Consider the following 14156-nt stretch of genomic DNA (forward strand, 5'->3'; position numbering starts at 1 on the left):
CCGTCACAAATATTCACACCGCTTACTCATAAACATCATGATTTCAATGTTAGGCGATGTAAATATATAGCTCTCGATGTCGTAATATTTACTTGTGACAGGGTAGTCACGAGTAGATCAACTTCCAGGATCGTGATTCCCCTTTAATCACCACCCGTATTACCACCCCAATATCCACTACAAGGGTATTGTACACAGGGCGTGTTCCAATTGACATCAAACATCCAGAAACATATATCACAACCTTACTATCCGCTAAGCTGGATGCCAGTGATCTTATCTATACTGTTTCTAACATGTGGGCCTTTGTCTACCAATGCTCCACCCGTTCTGACAACATACCGCGGTAGTCAATTCAGCGTCAGTTTGCTTTAATATATGTTAGGCCCGCGGCTTCCATTGGATGCTGTACGTATAGCGTTATATTGACGTTGACATTGTGTAGCAATCCTCATCTTCGCGAGTGTATTTGAATAAGCCAGAACTGCTTTTATATGGTTTAACGCCATTGGTCTGTGAAAACATTAGTGCATGAATAGAGTTGTATGGAAACTGAAACGATTTCGTAGCAGCACCTGAATGACTGTGCTACGTTAGGTTTATGTTACTTTCACACCGTTTGAATGGAGGTTACGTTATTTCTGTTGGGGGTGATTGCGTCACATACTTGAGGAACCTTTTGACTACAACTGTCTGAACTCGCCACCAGAGACCTATTGCGGATGTCACATCCAGGGAGAGGCGATCTACCATGGATGTTACTGTATTTCCTCGTGTACATCGGGAACAGTTTCGTCACGTTGATCGAAGTGTATTGACTTCACTGCTTGTCGTATTGTAAGAGATCATTCCAAGATGAAAACGTGTAATGGATTGACCTTTGTTGTGCTGCTGGGGAATACATTGTTCCTGGTTGGTGAGTATGGGCTTTTCACATACCAGGTATACATGCTCTGTATTCTGAACTGTATACTCAAGATATTGTCTTCTCTGTGAAGTCTTCGACCTGATTCTGCAGTGTGTTATAGACTGATGATATAGTTAAGTGTTCAGGCGTGATAAATACAATACGGGGAGACTATATGTTTAGAGCGTGAAAGGTAAGTAAAATATTTATAAAACAATATATTGTGTGGCATACTGTGTGCGTTTGAAGAAATGATGAATGTGTTAGGGATAAGTCTTAATGTTGCATGGTGATCAGTATTTAAGGTGTTGATAGGGAAGAATGTTTAGTGTGTGAAATGTAGGCCAAGGATATAACTTTCATATTGGAGAGGTACAACATTGATAGAACTTTGCTATGTGTTTGAATGATACAATGTGAATGCGACTACAACAATAATCTAATGTGCGAGATGAGATTGCAGTACGAAAGGATCCATGGAAATGGCTAAGGGATTTGTGTTTGAAGTATGCTGTGTTTATGAGATGAAATGTTTAGTGTGTGGTAGATGCATATTGTGGATAGGACTACATGTCATTGATTAGTTTTTGAGAGTTTCACTGTGGACATTTTTAGGACGACAGGTTTATTTTGTGAGAGATACAGTTTGAAAACTTTAAGAACTACATGTTTAGTGTTTGAGAGATACAGTTTGGAAACTTTAAGGACGACACGTTTGGTGTGTCAACGATACAGTTTTCAGAACTTTAAGGACTACACGTTAAGTGTTGAGATATACAGTTTGGAAAGGAATACACGTTTAGTGTATACAACATACAATGTGAAAAGGATTCAATCTTTTGTGTGTGAGAGATATAGTGAGGTTGAGACTACATGTTTAGAGTGTTGAAAATACACTGTGGAAAATATATCTACGTGTGGAACATGCAGTGGGGAAAGGACTATACGCTTTTTTGTTGAAAACACTGTGTGGAAGGGACTATAGGTTTGGCGTGTGATAGATACTGTGCGGAAAGGATATTTAGTGTGTCAGAGAGACATTGTGAACAAGACTACACGTTAAATGTGTGAATAATAATGTGTTGGAATGACTATATGTTTAGTGTGTCAGAGATACAGTTTGGAAAGGACTATACGTTTTGTGTGTGAACAATACTGTGTGGGAATGACTACGTGTTTAGTGTGTCAGAGATACAGTTTGGAAAGGACTGTACGTTTCGTATGTGAACAATACCCAGCGGAAAGGACTACATGTTTAATGTGAAAAAAAATCAGGACTACATTTTAATTGTGCGGGTGACAAACACAGTGTGAATGCTTATTCAGGACTGCATGTTTTGTGTGTGGATGTAGATATAGTATGGCTGTGAACATACAATTTACGTGAATATGAATTACAAAATGTGTATACTAAGTTTATTGTGGTCTTAATATAAGCATCCGTGTCAGTAGTCTTAAACTTTGATATAACACGCACACATCCAGCACACAGAGATAAAATATTGCTATATATACTGGCGTTTATTTCTTTTTTTTTATTCATTTCATTGTGCCAGTTACACGTATCAGTCACCAATGTCTATCTTGTCTTAACTGCAAAGTCCCTTCTAGAGACGTACACGTTTTGTCTGTTCTATATGTTCTTTACCTGTTGTTGCATGTTCGCTTCGCCCTTTTTTTATTCGTACTTCTATGCTCACCAAAACCTCCACTTCGTTTTGATAACTGTGGGAAATCTTGTAATATCAAAAAACATATTGTCCATAAATTACTGCAATTCACTAATATGTGTTTTAATGCTGAACTGTGTAATACCATTTTTAACTGTAACTGGGATAACCAAATGAATTGATCTGTCTCGCTATTTGTGTTGTTGTTAGGTCAAAAATGATAAAACAGCCTAAAAATTCCCAGACTTACTTTCTTTAATTACTACTTTTCGAATACCTGTTCCTTTCGTAACCTACAAGTCACTGTGGAGGTTTTAGTTGAAGGCCATCTTGATCCCTACTGTCTGATATCTTCTTTCATCCCTGCTCCTCTCAGGCCACGTTGTTCGCTCTGCCTGCCCAGATGACGGAACACCGGGTAAGATGCTACTGGTCGTTTGATAGAAGGTTGATAATCAATGTTGTATATTTATTTATTGAATTGTTCTTGATCTCTGTTTCACGTTTGATCTTCCAAACCCACACATGTCCCAAGTAACGCTTATAAAGCCCTGTAGAAGTCACATAATTAATCTTTTAGGGGAAGTAACGTTTTGATAATAGGAATTAAACGTCCAATTTACTTCAAAAGTGTTCTTATTTTCTATTCTTACAAAACAGTATACTAAGGTTTTGTCTATATCCTTCAATATCAATTTATTTTATTGTTCCCAGTACTAGAGGGTATGTTTACAACTCTCTATTTCGTGTATGTAACTGTCTCAATTGTTCGTCAGTGCTGCAGATGTGTACAGCAGAATCACTAAAAGTGTTTGGAGCCTACCTAGACTCAAAAGGCATGGCGGATGCCTACCTCGAGTGTTCTTGCAGAGTAGAGTCCTCTTCACCCGATGTTGTTACTGTGACCCCGAGTAGCACACTGAACCCCACAACATGCAAGTTCACGGATGTGTTTTTCAATGCTGGACTGAGTAATGCCAATTATAACTGGAATTGTGATAACCCCAATGGATTTTCCACGGTAAATGAACGAGTCGACAATAGAGGCCCTCTCAGTTTTACTATCAAAAGGACAGACACGTCGAACAGCCCTGATCCTGGATACTGCATACTTCTTACAGCACAGACGGGTATGTTTTCTTTTTGCTACTACTATTTCTTGTACTTTATCATAAAAACATGTTCACACACACACACGCACGAACGCACGCACGCACGCAAGCACGCACGGACGGACGGACGGAAGCACGCACGCACGCACGCACGCACGCACGCACGCACGCACGGACGGACGGACGGACGCACGCACGGACGCACGGACGCACGGACGCACAGACGGACGGACGCACGCACGCACGCACGCACGCACGCGCGCGCGCATTCACATATACATAGATACTATTTATTTTGCACATGTAATTTTGTCAGTATAATTTACTTAAAACACAAGTACATCAATACATGTATGTGTATAAATGTATGTGTGTGTATGAAAAACAACGATGCTGCGGATGCTGCGCGAGTGATACAAAAGAAAGAAATTAAATACCAATGTATACCAATACCAATTTCATGTGTGACACATCATAGCACTGACATTCAATTTATGTATTGACAAAATTGATCATATGGACACATTGGGCTGGGGCGTTCGGGTAGCCTTGTGGTTAAAGCGTTCGCTCGTCACCCCGAAGACCCGGGTTCGATTCCCGACATGGGTGGAATGTGTGAAGCCCATATCTGGTGACCCCTGCCGTGATATTGCTGGAATATTGCTAAAAGCGGCGTAAAACCATACTCACTCACTCGCTCACTCACTTAAACACATTAGGGATTGCCATGATGTCATCCAACGTGTCGCACTCATATGAACCTGGGTTCAAATCCAGTTTGTAATCTAAGCAAAACGTCGTGATATAGCTGAAAATACGCTGTTTCATCATTATCGTCTCTCACATTATACTATGCAAAATTGGGATTGTGTATTAATACCAATTAAAACTACACATTTTAGTTGTTGATGTCATATGCGGCGAACAGCTACAAACAACGTCAACAACTACAAGAAGAGGTATGAACACGATTGATGCGTTTCCATTAAAACGTCGGACCACCACTGCACCTCCGGTCACAACGACAGAGACAACGACAACGGTAACAACAACAACAACGGCAGATACGACATCGCCAATTACTTCAGCATCGACAGAACAAACAGTATCATCAACAACGTCCCTACAACGAGATACGACGCCGCCTGACGTTACAACGTCAACATCTGACTCATCCAGTAGTTCAACAACAAGTGCGCCCGCGCTATTCTCATCATCTGCATCCACTACAGATGCAACAACACAACCAGCATCCTCAGACTCATCCAGTGGGGATACAGTATCACCTGTCTCCGTGACCGCGAGGAATACGTTCCGGCGGGATAATGCCACCGTAGCGATTCTACCCTTCCCTCCTTTTAAAGGTAAATATTGCTCTGTGTGCTTGTCATTTATACAAAGCCACATCTTCGGATGGCTTCTTGAAATTGGAAGAACGTGAAGTCATGTCACTTTAGTGAATAACATCATGTCATTGATGAAGAGGCAAAACAGTAGCCTCAACCGTTCCAAAAAAAATTGACGTTACAATTTATTAAAGTCTCATTTCTTCACATACAAAGTATATTGATATTGTAAAATCTACAATTTATGTTGTTTTTGATATTTGGTAGAGCATGATAGGTTTTTGGACCAAGTACATATAAAGGCAAATAAGTATCAAATAAAATGATCACAGGGAAACACTGAAACACTGATCCCGTTTTTACAAAGCTTCTACGTTTTTTGCCCTTCAGACAGTATGACTTATGAAACATTTTATTTGCATTGATTTGCTCTGATTACCGCGAATATAACTGCATTTCACTGAATATCACCATGACCATTGCTTTGTTTGAGAGAGTGACATTAACATATTTCAATAGTCTAACAAAGGTTAGGTGCGGTCGGGTAGCCTAGTGGTTAAAGCGTTCGCTCGTCACGCCAAAGACCTGGGTTCTATTCCCGACATGGGTACAATGTGTGAAGCCCATTTCTTGTGTCCCCCGCCGTGATATTGCTGGAATATTGCTAAAAGCGGCGTAAAACCATACTCACTCACTCACTCACTCACTCACTAACAAAGGTTCATGGAGACTGAACTGAAATAGAGAGTCTGTAACAGTGGCACAGGGCATTGCATTGGACCTACCTGTTGTTGGTCGTATGCAATATATGGAAAAGATAGGAACCACGTCTTATTGTTTGTGATGTCTCCCCTATTTGAAACATGTTTCCAATACAGCTACCACTATCACAACAACGAAAATACAGGGGAGGCTACTCCCCGCCTTGCCAAGTCAACCAGTGTTTACAGGTATACGAGGGACGAAGTTGGTGTAGATGTTGGGTCACCTCCTGGAGCTTATGCTTGTAGTCTAGTCGGCTCGTTTGTATAAAGATCACTCTAGTTGTTATAAATTTTTTTTTGTGGATATGTGCAAATATTTGATGTTTAACACACTATGATAATTGTGGAAAAAGAACAAAATGTAGAGGCGGTGGATGTGATTAGGGCCAGTTACTCTAGAAAGCTTTGGTGTGGCTGTGATTTTAGTTTCTTTGCACACATTTTGGGTGGTGCTTTCACGAGGTGCATGGAGATTTTTGAATAATGCATGATATGTGACCTGACATGGTCGTGGTTTACTGTCAAAATGTGGCTCCAGGTTCTTAACGTGCGTTATACCACTAGGGTGTGTCTATTGTTTTACCCAGTTGTAACTACCCTGTGTGTTTACGTGCTGTGTTTGGACGATTGGATTTAATGCCAGGGGAGTAAGCCTTGGTTCTGGGTTTTGCGTTATTGTGTGAAGTGCATTGTATTACAGACGTGTGACTATGCTTGTCGAAGGAGGCGACTAGCGGGATCGGGTGGTCAGGCCCGCTGACTTGGTTGATGCATGTCATCGAATCCCAATTTCGTGGATGGATGATCATGATATCAGTCACTTGATTGTCTGGTCCAGACTCAAGTATTTACAGACTGCCGTCATATACTTGGAATATTGCTGAGTGTGGCGTTAAACAACAAACAAACAAACAAACAAACACACAAACAAAACATTTATGATCTGCCTAATGATCATATTGGACTCCTCCAAAATTATCATAACAGACTGACGCGCGAAATACTGACAGTTGAAACACGACTCACTCAATATATATCATAAGTGTCCTTTAATTTTTGTTCGGTCATACCTTTCGTTTATCATTGACCTGAATCTTGTAGAAACATGATGCGAAACAAAAACATGAATTTTGAGGAAAGGGCCGGCCCATGGGCAAAACCTTTTTCTCCCCGATGGGCGAAATATTTTGATAACGCTATAAAATCGTTGAATTAAGTTTAAATGAGTTAAATTTTGTGTCATGATATTTGAAAGAAATACATTTATGTATTTGCGAAACAAAAACATGAGTTTTAAGTAAATCAACATATTCTCGTACATGGGCCTACCCATGGGCCACTCGTCGCCCATGGGCAGGCCCATGGGCGACATAGTGTAATTACTGAGTTTTTGAACAATTCTTTTTCATTTTTTCTTCCTTGGTATGTTCCCATGAAAACAGCATGTTTAATTTTGTAAATACCTTTGACCGAGACTATTGGGTTTCCAGAATTAAAATGGGACGTGTTTGTATGACATGTGCTATCATATCCCCAGGTACAACGACGACATCAACTCCAACTTCTTCAGGTAACGGTCTCAAGGACTAATTGTTTCCTTGTTCAATTACAAATTATTAAGCATTAAATACAATATTCAGATATTTTTTACTCATAGAACTAACGGGTTAACTGAAAGACTTCTCATGAAGTTGCTGAGGGGGAATGTTTAATGTGGTCCCATTCGAAATATGAAGAAATTGTTTATGCCGTAAGTATGGATTTGCCGAGGAATGTCATTACTTACTTTTAATCCCGCACTTAATACGCACTAATTTACACAATATACATATATTACTGTGCAAAATGATAATATATATTATTTAATGGTGAAGGGTTGCACAATGATAATGAATTTAACGTTTGTATCATTCTAACTGCATGATGTTGTTATATATGTTGTAAATGCGAATGTATGTAGTACGTGTATGATACTCTGTAACGTTGCACTAACATCTCCAGAACCGAACTCATCAACACACAGCGGTACAGGGATCACAGGTCATACTTCTGATATGGTGTCAACGGTCAGCACTGTTGGCTCTACAAGGATTGATAAAACAGGTGGTATTTTTCACAGGTACAACTGATAACACAGCTGGCGTTACCGACACTGCCACAGGTACAACTGATAACACAGGTGGCGTTACCGACACTGCAACAGGTACAACTGATAACACAGGCGGAGTCACAGACACTGTCACAGGTACAACTGATAACACAGGTGGCGTTACCGACACTGCAACAGGTACAACTGACAACACAGGTGGCGTTACCGACACTGCCACAGGTACAACTGATAACACAGGTGGCGTTACCGACACTGCCACAGGTACAACTGATAACACAGGTGGCGTTACCGACACTGCCACAGGTACAACTGATAACACAGGTGGCGTTACCGACACTGCCACAGGTACAACTGATAACACAGGTGGCGTTACCGACACTGCCGCAGGCACAACTGATAACACAGGTGGCGTTACCGACACTGCAACAGGTACAACTGATAACATAGCTGGCGTCACAGACACTGCAACAGGTACAACTGATAACACAGGCGGAGTCACAGACACTGTCACAGGTACAACTGATAACACAGGTGGTGTCAAATACACTGCCACAGGTACAACTGATAACACAGACGGCGTTACCGACACTTCCTCAGGTACAACTGATAACACAGGCGGAGTCACAGACACTGCCACAGGTACAACTGATAACACAGGTGGCGTTACCGACACTGCCTCAGGTACAACTGATACCACAGCTTGTGTCACAGACACTGCCACAATGTGCAAAAGGATAATATATAATATTTAATGGTGAAGGGTTACACAATGATAATGAATTTAACGTTTGTATCATTCTAACTGCATGATGTTGTTATATATGTTGTAAATACGTAAACTATGCATGTAGTACGTGGATGATACTCTGTTGCACTAACATCTCCAGAGCCGAACACATCAACACACAGCGGTACAGGGATCACAGGTCATACTTCTGATATGGTATCAACGGTCAGCACTGTTGGCTCTACAAGGATTGATAAAACAGGTGGTATTTTTCACAGGTACAACTGATAACACAGCTGGCGTTACCGACACTGCCACAGGTACAACTGATAACACAGGTGGTGTCACAGACACTGTCACAGGTACAACTGATAACACAGGTGGCGTTACCGACACTGCAACAGGTACAACTGATAACACAGCTGGCGTTACCGACACTGCCACAGGTACAACTGATAAAACAGCTGGCGTTACCGACATTTCCGCAGGCACAACTGATAAGACAGGCGGAGTCACAGACACTACTGCTACAGGTACAACTGATATCACAAGTGGGGTGTCCAGCATTGTGACAGATACAAGCGAAAGTGGAGTCAAAACTAGCACATCGGCGATCGGGATAACGGGCTCTGCTACAGATTCTGGAGCAACGGCATCAGGCACATCAAGTGTACCATCTGGTTCGAGTTCTGGAGGCCGCACATTTTCTTCTACCTCTGTCATAACCAATACCCTGTCTTCCATGCTCAGCTCACCACATGTATCCACTATTAACAGTACACCTTCCACTACACTAACTCCCCATGTACCCGGGGTGTCTACAGTGTCTCCCACTATACACACAACTAACACAGGGAGTCCTGGACAGGATACGTCCATCACCTCAACCCTCACGACAACAGGTGATGGTACAGGACTTCCGCCCACACCACCACAAGCCGCCGTGTCCGACACCAGGGAACTTATAGGTAAGTGGTATGTTTCACCATTTGCTTGTATGATTTTTGTTTCTCGTTTAACGTCGCACTCATCAATATTCCAACTATATAAGTGAGTGTGCGAGTAAGTTGTGTTTAACGCCGCTTTTAACATTATTCCAGTTATATAACGGCGTGTCAGCCTAATGTGGGAGGAAAGCCCAAGTGATGCAGGTCGTAGACGTTTACCACTTCGGTGAAACCCACGAGCACGGGTATGGTGCTGACAAACCTGGAAACAAAATCGGGGCGAACCCACAATCATAGGTTTCTGGCGGAAAGGGATGCAACTCTGAGCAGCGAATTGTGGCGCCGTAGACGACTGGGCCACCCGTGCCCCCTCCAGCTATATGGCAGCGGTCTGTAAATAATCGAGTCTGAACCAAACAGCAGGTCACTGATATATTGATCCATGATCCCCACTGTAAGGGTACAATGAACAAACAAATAAAAGTCACCGAGCCTGGACATCAGGCCACTAATTATAAGTCACCTCTTACACGAGCAGCATAGGTAGCTTGGAAGTCATTTTAATTTCATGCAAGACAAAGCATTTGTTTTGTAACAGCCGACAACGGCTGTATAACACCTGCCTGTAAATAGGCAAGTCAGCACAACCCATGCCATCGCAATGCGCTAACGCAGAACAGAGATTGTCACCACCTGATCCTCATTGGACGTTATATCCAATCCCTGTGACGGACAGTCTGCAAATGATGTATTCTGGACCGATCAATCCTAAAGATTAACATCAAGATTACTTAACTTATAATAGCGACGTGCATGAAGGTTTGCGTGTGCGCACGCGTCTGTGTTTGTGTGTCGGCCTGTACTAGTAAGGACTAATACTGGTTTAATAGTGCTAGCACACTGAGATACCATGCCGCAGTTTAACATGGATACCCCACTGAGACACATCATACTGACCCCCACCCGACGAATCCTCGTTTCTATCCCCTTAGTGCAGAACGCCAGGCAGGGTAACAACAAGTTCGATCTTTCAACGTCTTTTTGGTATGACTCGATCGACATTCAGCTCTCCGGGCAAACACTCTATCCACTGGACCATGAAGGCGGTCAATAATAAAATGATATTTTTTACACAGAGTGTCAAACATGTACTATACGTACCCTTTACACATTCTCTGCAAAATGTTGGTCGTCGTTACGTTTACATACTATTCCGACCAGTATTGTAAACACTGAAATTGTGAGGAACAATCGAAAAGGCTTTTTATTTGGCATCTACACGTTCTCATTTAATGAAGTATATCAATTGTGGCTAAACACACATGTAATATTGATTTACTAACATCTGTTTCAGGGTTGGTGGTCGGATGTATCCTAGGAACAGTTCTTCTCATAGCCATCGCTGGCGTCTGTCGATATTATCACTGTGAGTGTGTTAATTGGTATTGACGTATCAACATTATGGAACATTACGAATAGTTGAATTTTCCACTGTCAGTATGGCTTTAATAGCCATTTTTACGTCATGGGGCCTATGTACAAAATAATACATATGTATGTGGATGTTCGAGAGCTACATTTAGCTCAATGTGTGAGCGAATAACAACATCCTGCAACATCAATCCGTGATCACGAAGTTATGGTGTCATGGTTTTGTTTGTTTGTCTGTAAATAATCGAGTCTGGACCAGACAATCTAATGATTGATATCACGAGCATCGTTCTTCGCAATTGGGATACGAGGACATGCATCAACCAAGTCAGTGAGCCTGACCACCCGATCCCGTTAGTAGCCTCTTACAAGCATAGTCGCCTTTGACGGTAAGTATGGTGTCATGACGGGAGAACCATTCAACCATACATGTATTGCTATCCATTTGAAGAAGTTAGCCGAGTACAAAACTGTCTCTCATTACTTTTCACATTACTTAATCAACACACTGGAATAGTCGAAGGCGAGCGTTTTGATCATGTCAAATTTCAGTATTTTCATTCCCGCCTCGCTTACACCTTATACATCATCACCATCCATTTAATTTGTATTTCCTCCTAGAAATCTGAGTTAGGGACTATCTTAAACCTATAAATACACTATATGTTCGAGACAACACTTTTGTATTATAGCAAGTCGGAGGAGGAGCGACCCAGAGTCCGATGCGTCAACTGACTCAACATCTGACGGGAGTTGGGACAGGACGCTGTTCAGTAGAAGTACTCTGGTGCTCAAGAGTAACGCCTCCACCCTGATGTACAAGCCCAGCCACGAGATCCTCTTCCCTCCAGTCAACTACCTGCCCACGTACAAAGTCTACTGAGTGAACTGCGTGGCACTGACAGTTGGACCTCTTCTGAGACTCTCCCAGAACATGCAGTGATGAAGATGGTCGGCATCATGTGTTGATGCTGTGCCAGGCCCATTGGTGCCAAACGAAAATGGCTTACTTCTGGACACTGGCTGTGTGGGTTATCGTTCGCATATGGGATGTCGTGGTTCCTTGCCCTGAAGTCCAGTTGTCCTAGGTTCCGGGTGTCCATGTGTCCGGGTGTCAGAAGAAGCAGATTTATGTACAGTTTACATGTATTCAAAATGAGAGGAAAGACAAGGACGAGGACAAGGTTTACCATACGGTTTCTTTGTTCACAATTCAGTCTGAAGATTGCTTACTGATACCCTCATCGACCTTATCTTGTAATCCTCCAAAGCAATTACTCCTGATGGATTAATAGCCTGATATGAATTTATTTATATATAATATTTATCAAAATATAAGTTTCGTACATTCTGTTTCAGAAATGTTTTTTTTGGGGAAATGTACGTATGCAGGAACATTACGCTGTGAATTGTTCACGTAGACCACATTCTAAATCCCATTTTGTAATGTTACTTCCACGCATATATGTTTGCGTAAATAATTGATTGGTCAGTTTAAGTATATCAAGTTACATAAGATAGGCAATGGCGCATCGTTGAATAAGTACTGTGTGTGGATTAGTTAATGATATTGTATACAACAGGTTAGTAGAGTATACATAAAGTGGTCTTTGTACATATGTACTATTTTGTCCACGGTGTCACATTGTGATAACAATATACTTCTCTGATACTACTCTGATACTCTGAAATGTAAAGCCTTATACTCAGCTAAGCAGTTAGTACCTGCTTGTGAAGAACTTTTAAACATGTTATTTCATACTTTTATATCATTGTGATATTTTTTGTACATGAACAATTGTATTTATCACATATCTGTCTAAAATATACGAATGTAAAATAAAACTTGTACCTCACTTAGCATCGTCCACGCTGCGCCTCTGTAACAAGTAACCTGCTGCACCAAGAGAGTAGAATTCGTCAGGTGGCCTAGTCATCTATGGCGGTACAATTCACTCACTACAATGAATTCCTTTTGCATACCCGAAAATTTGGATTTTGAATCTCGATTCATGCTGATTATGTTTCTAGGTTTGTCAGCAACATACCCGTGCTCGTGGGTTTCACCAAAGTGGTAAACATCTGACACCTGCATCACTTCGGGCTTTCTTCCAACATCTGACTCGCCGTGATACAACTGAAATAATTTTGAAAGCAGCGTCAAGCAAACTCACTAAGCGTTCAGCTGTATATAATGTAGCGACGGTTACGTATACCGAACGTGGATCTGTAGATACGTAAGGATTTGCCTGATATAGGAGTGTTGCACGAAGGTCATTGTGATGTAAAAAGATTCGATGATTTAAATACATATAGCTCCGCATTTCTATCAGTCTCTGTATTTGACAAAGAAAAGAGTATATATATAAATATTCTTAAGGCCCTCTAGGGGGCACGGGTTGCCTAGTCGTCTAAGGCGCCGCGATTCGCTGTGCAGAGTTGCGTCCCTTTGGCACGCCAGAAACCAAGGATTGTGGGTTCGATTCCCGGTACGCCCCGATAATGTTTCTAGGTTTGTCAGCACCATACCCGTGCCCGAGGGTTTCAGCGAAGTGGTAAACGTCTGAGACCTGCATCACTTCGGGCTTTCCTCCCACAATAAGCTGACACGCCGTGATATAACTGGAATACTGTTAAAAGCGGCGTTAAACTCAACTCACTCACTCTTAAGGCCTTCGTATTTCGATTATGAGTTACCATGGACATCCACTGGGAATATGCCTGCACAACCAGAGTATAACTGACAGGCTGTAAACGTAATCTGAAAACGGTATTTACTTACAGGTTTTATTTGTTGTTTAACGCCGAACTCAGCAATATCCCAGATGTATGACGGCGATCTGTAAATAATCGAACATGGACCAGACAATCCAGTGATTGACATCGAGAACATCAAACTACGCAGTTGGGATAAGATGACATGGATCAACCAAGTCAGCGATCCTGACCACCCAATTCCGTTCGTCGCCTCTTTTGACAAGCATAGACGCCTTTTACGGCAAGCATGGGTTACTGAAGACCTATTCTACCCCGGATCTTCACGGTTTAATTACAGGTGGAGTTACACGAGGCTAACACTGTATTCACACCAGTAACATTTACCATTAACCATTACCAGTAACCATTGCCATTTACATATGTG

General features: G+C 41.8%; 1 protein-coding gene across 1 annotated transcript; it reads left to right on the forward strand.

The window, feature by feature from the left end:
- Positions 1-493: 493 nt before the first annotated feature.
- Positions 494-12817, forward strand: LOC139474810 (putative per-hexamer repeat protein 5). Its single transcript, XM_071257934.1, has 10 exons — positions 494-916; positions 2954-2995; positions 3354-3707; positions 4592-5053; positions 5914-5985; positions 7337-7369; positions 7919-8548; positions 8915-9604; positions 10938-11009; positions 11707-12817. Exons 1-10 carry the CDS (start codon positions 856-858, stop codon positions 11895-11897), a joined length of 2607 nt encoding a protein of 868 aa, XP_071114035.1. The 5' UTR covers positions 494-855; the 3' UTR covers positions 11898-12817.
- Positions 12818-14156: the final 1339 nt, after the last annotated feature.

The sequence above is a fragment of the Haliotis cracherodii genome, unplaced genomic scaffold (genome assembly GCF_022045235.1).
Source record: "Haliotis cracherodii isolate W230 unplaced genomic scaffold, xgHalCrac1.p SCAF_3, whole genome shotgun sequence".
NCBI lineage: Eukaryota > Metazoa > Mollusca > Gastropoda > Lepetellida > Haliotidae > Haliotis > Haliotis cracherodii.

Coding starts and splice junctions, on each gene's coding strand:
- LOC139474810 (XM_071257934.1), top strand. CDS start 856: ATGAAAACGTGTAATGGATTGACCTTTGTTGTGCTGCTGGGGAATACA. Junction 7,370..7,918: donor ATCAACTCCAACTTCTTCAG/GTAACGGTCTCA, acceptor TATTTTTCACAG/GTACAACTGATAACACAGCT. Junction 11,010..11,706: donor CGTCTGTCGATATTATCACT/GTGAGTGTGTTA, acceptor TTTGTATTATAG/CAAGTCGGAGGAGGAGCGAC.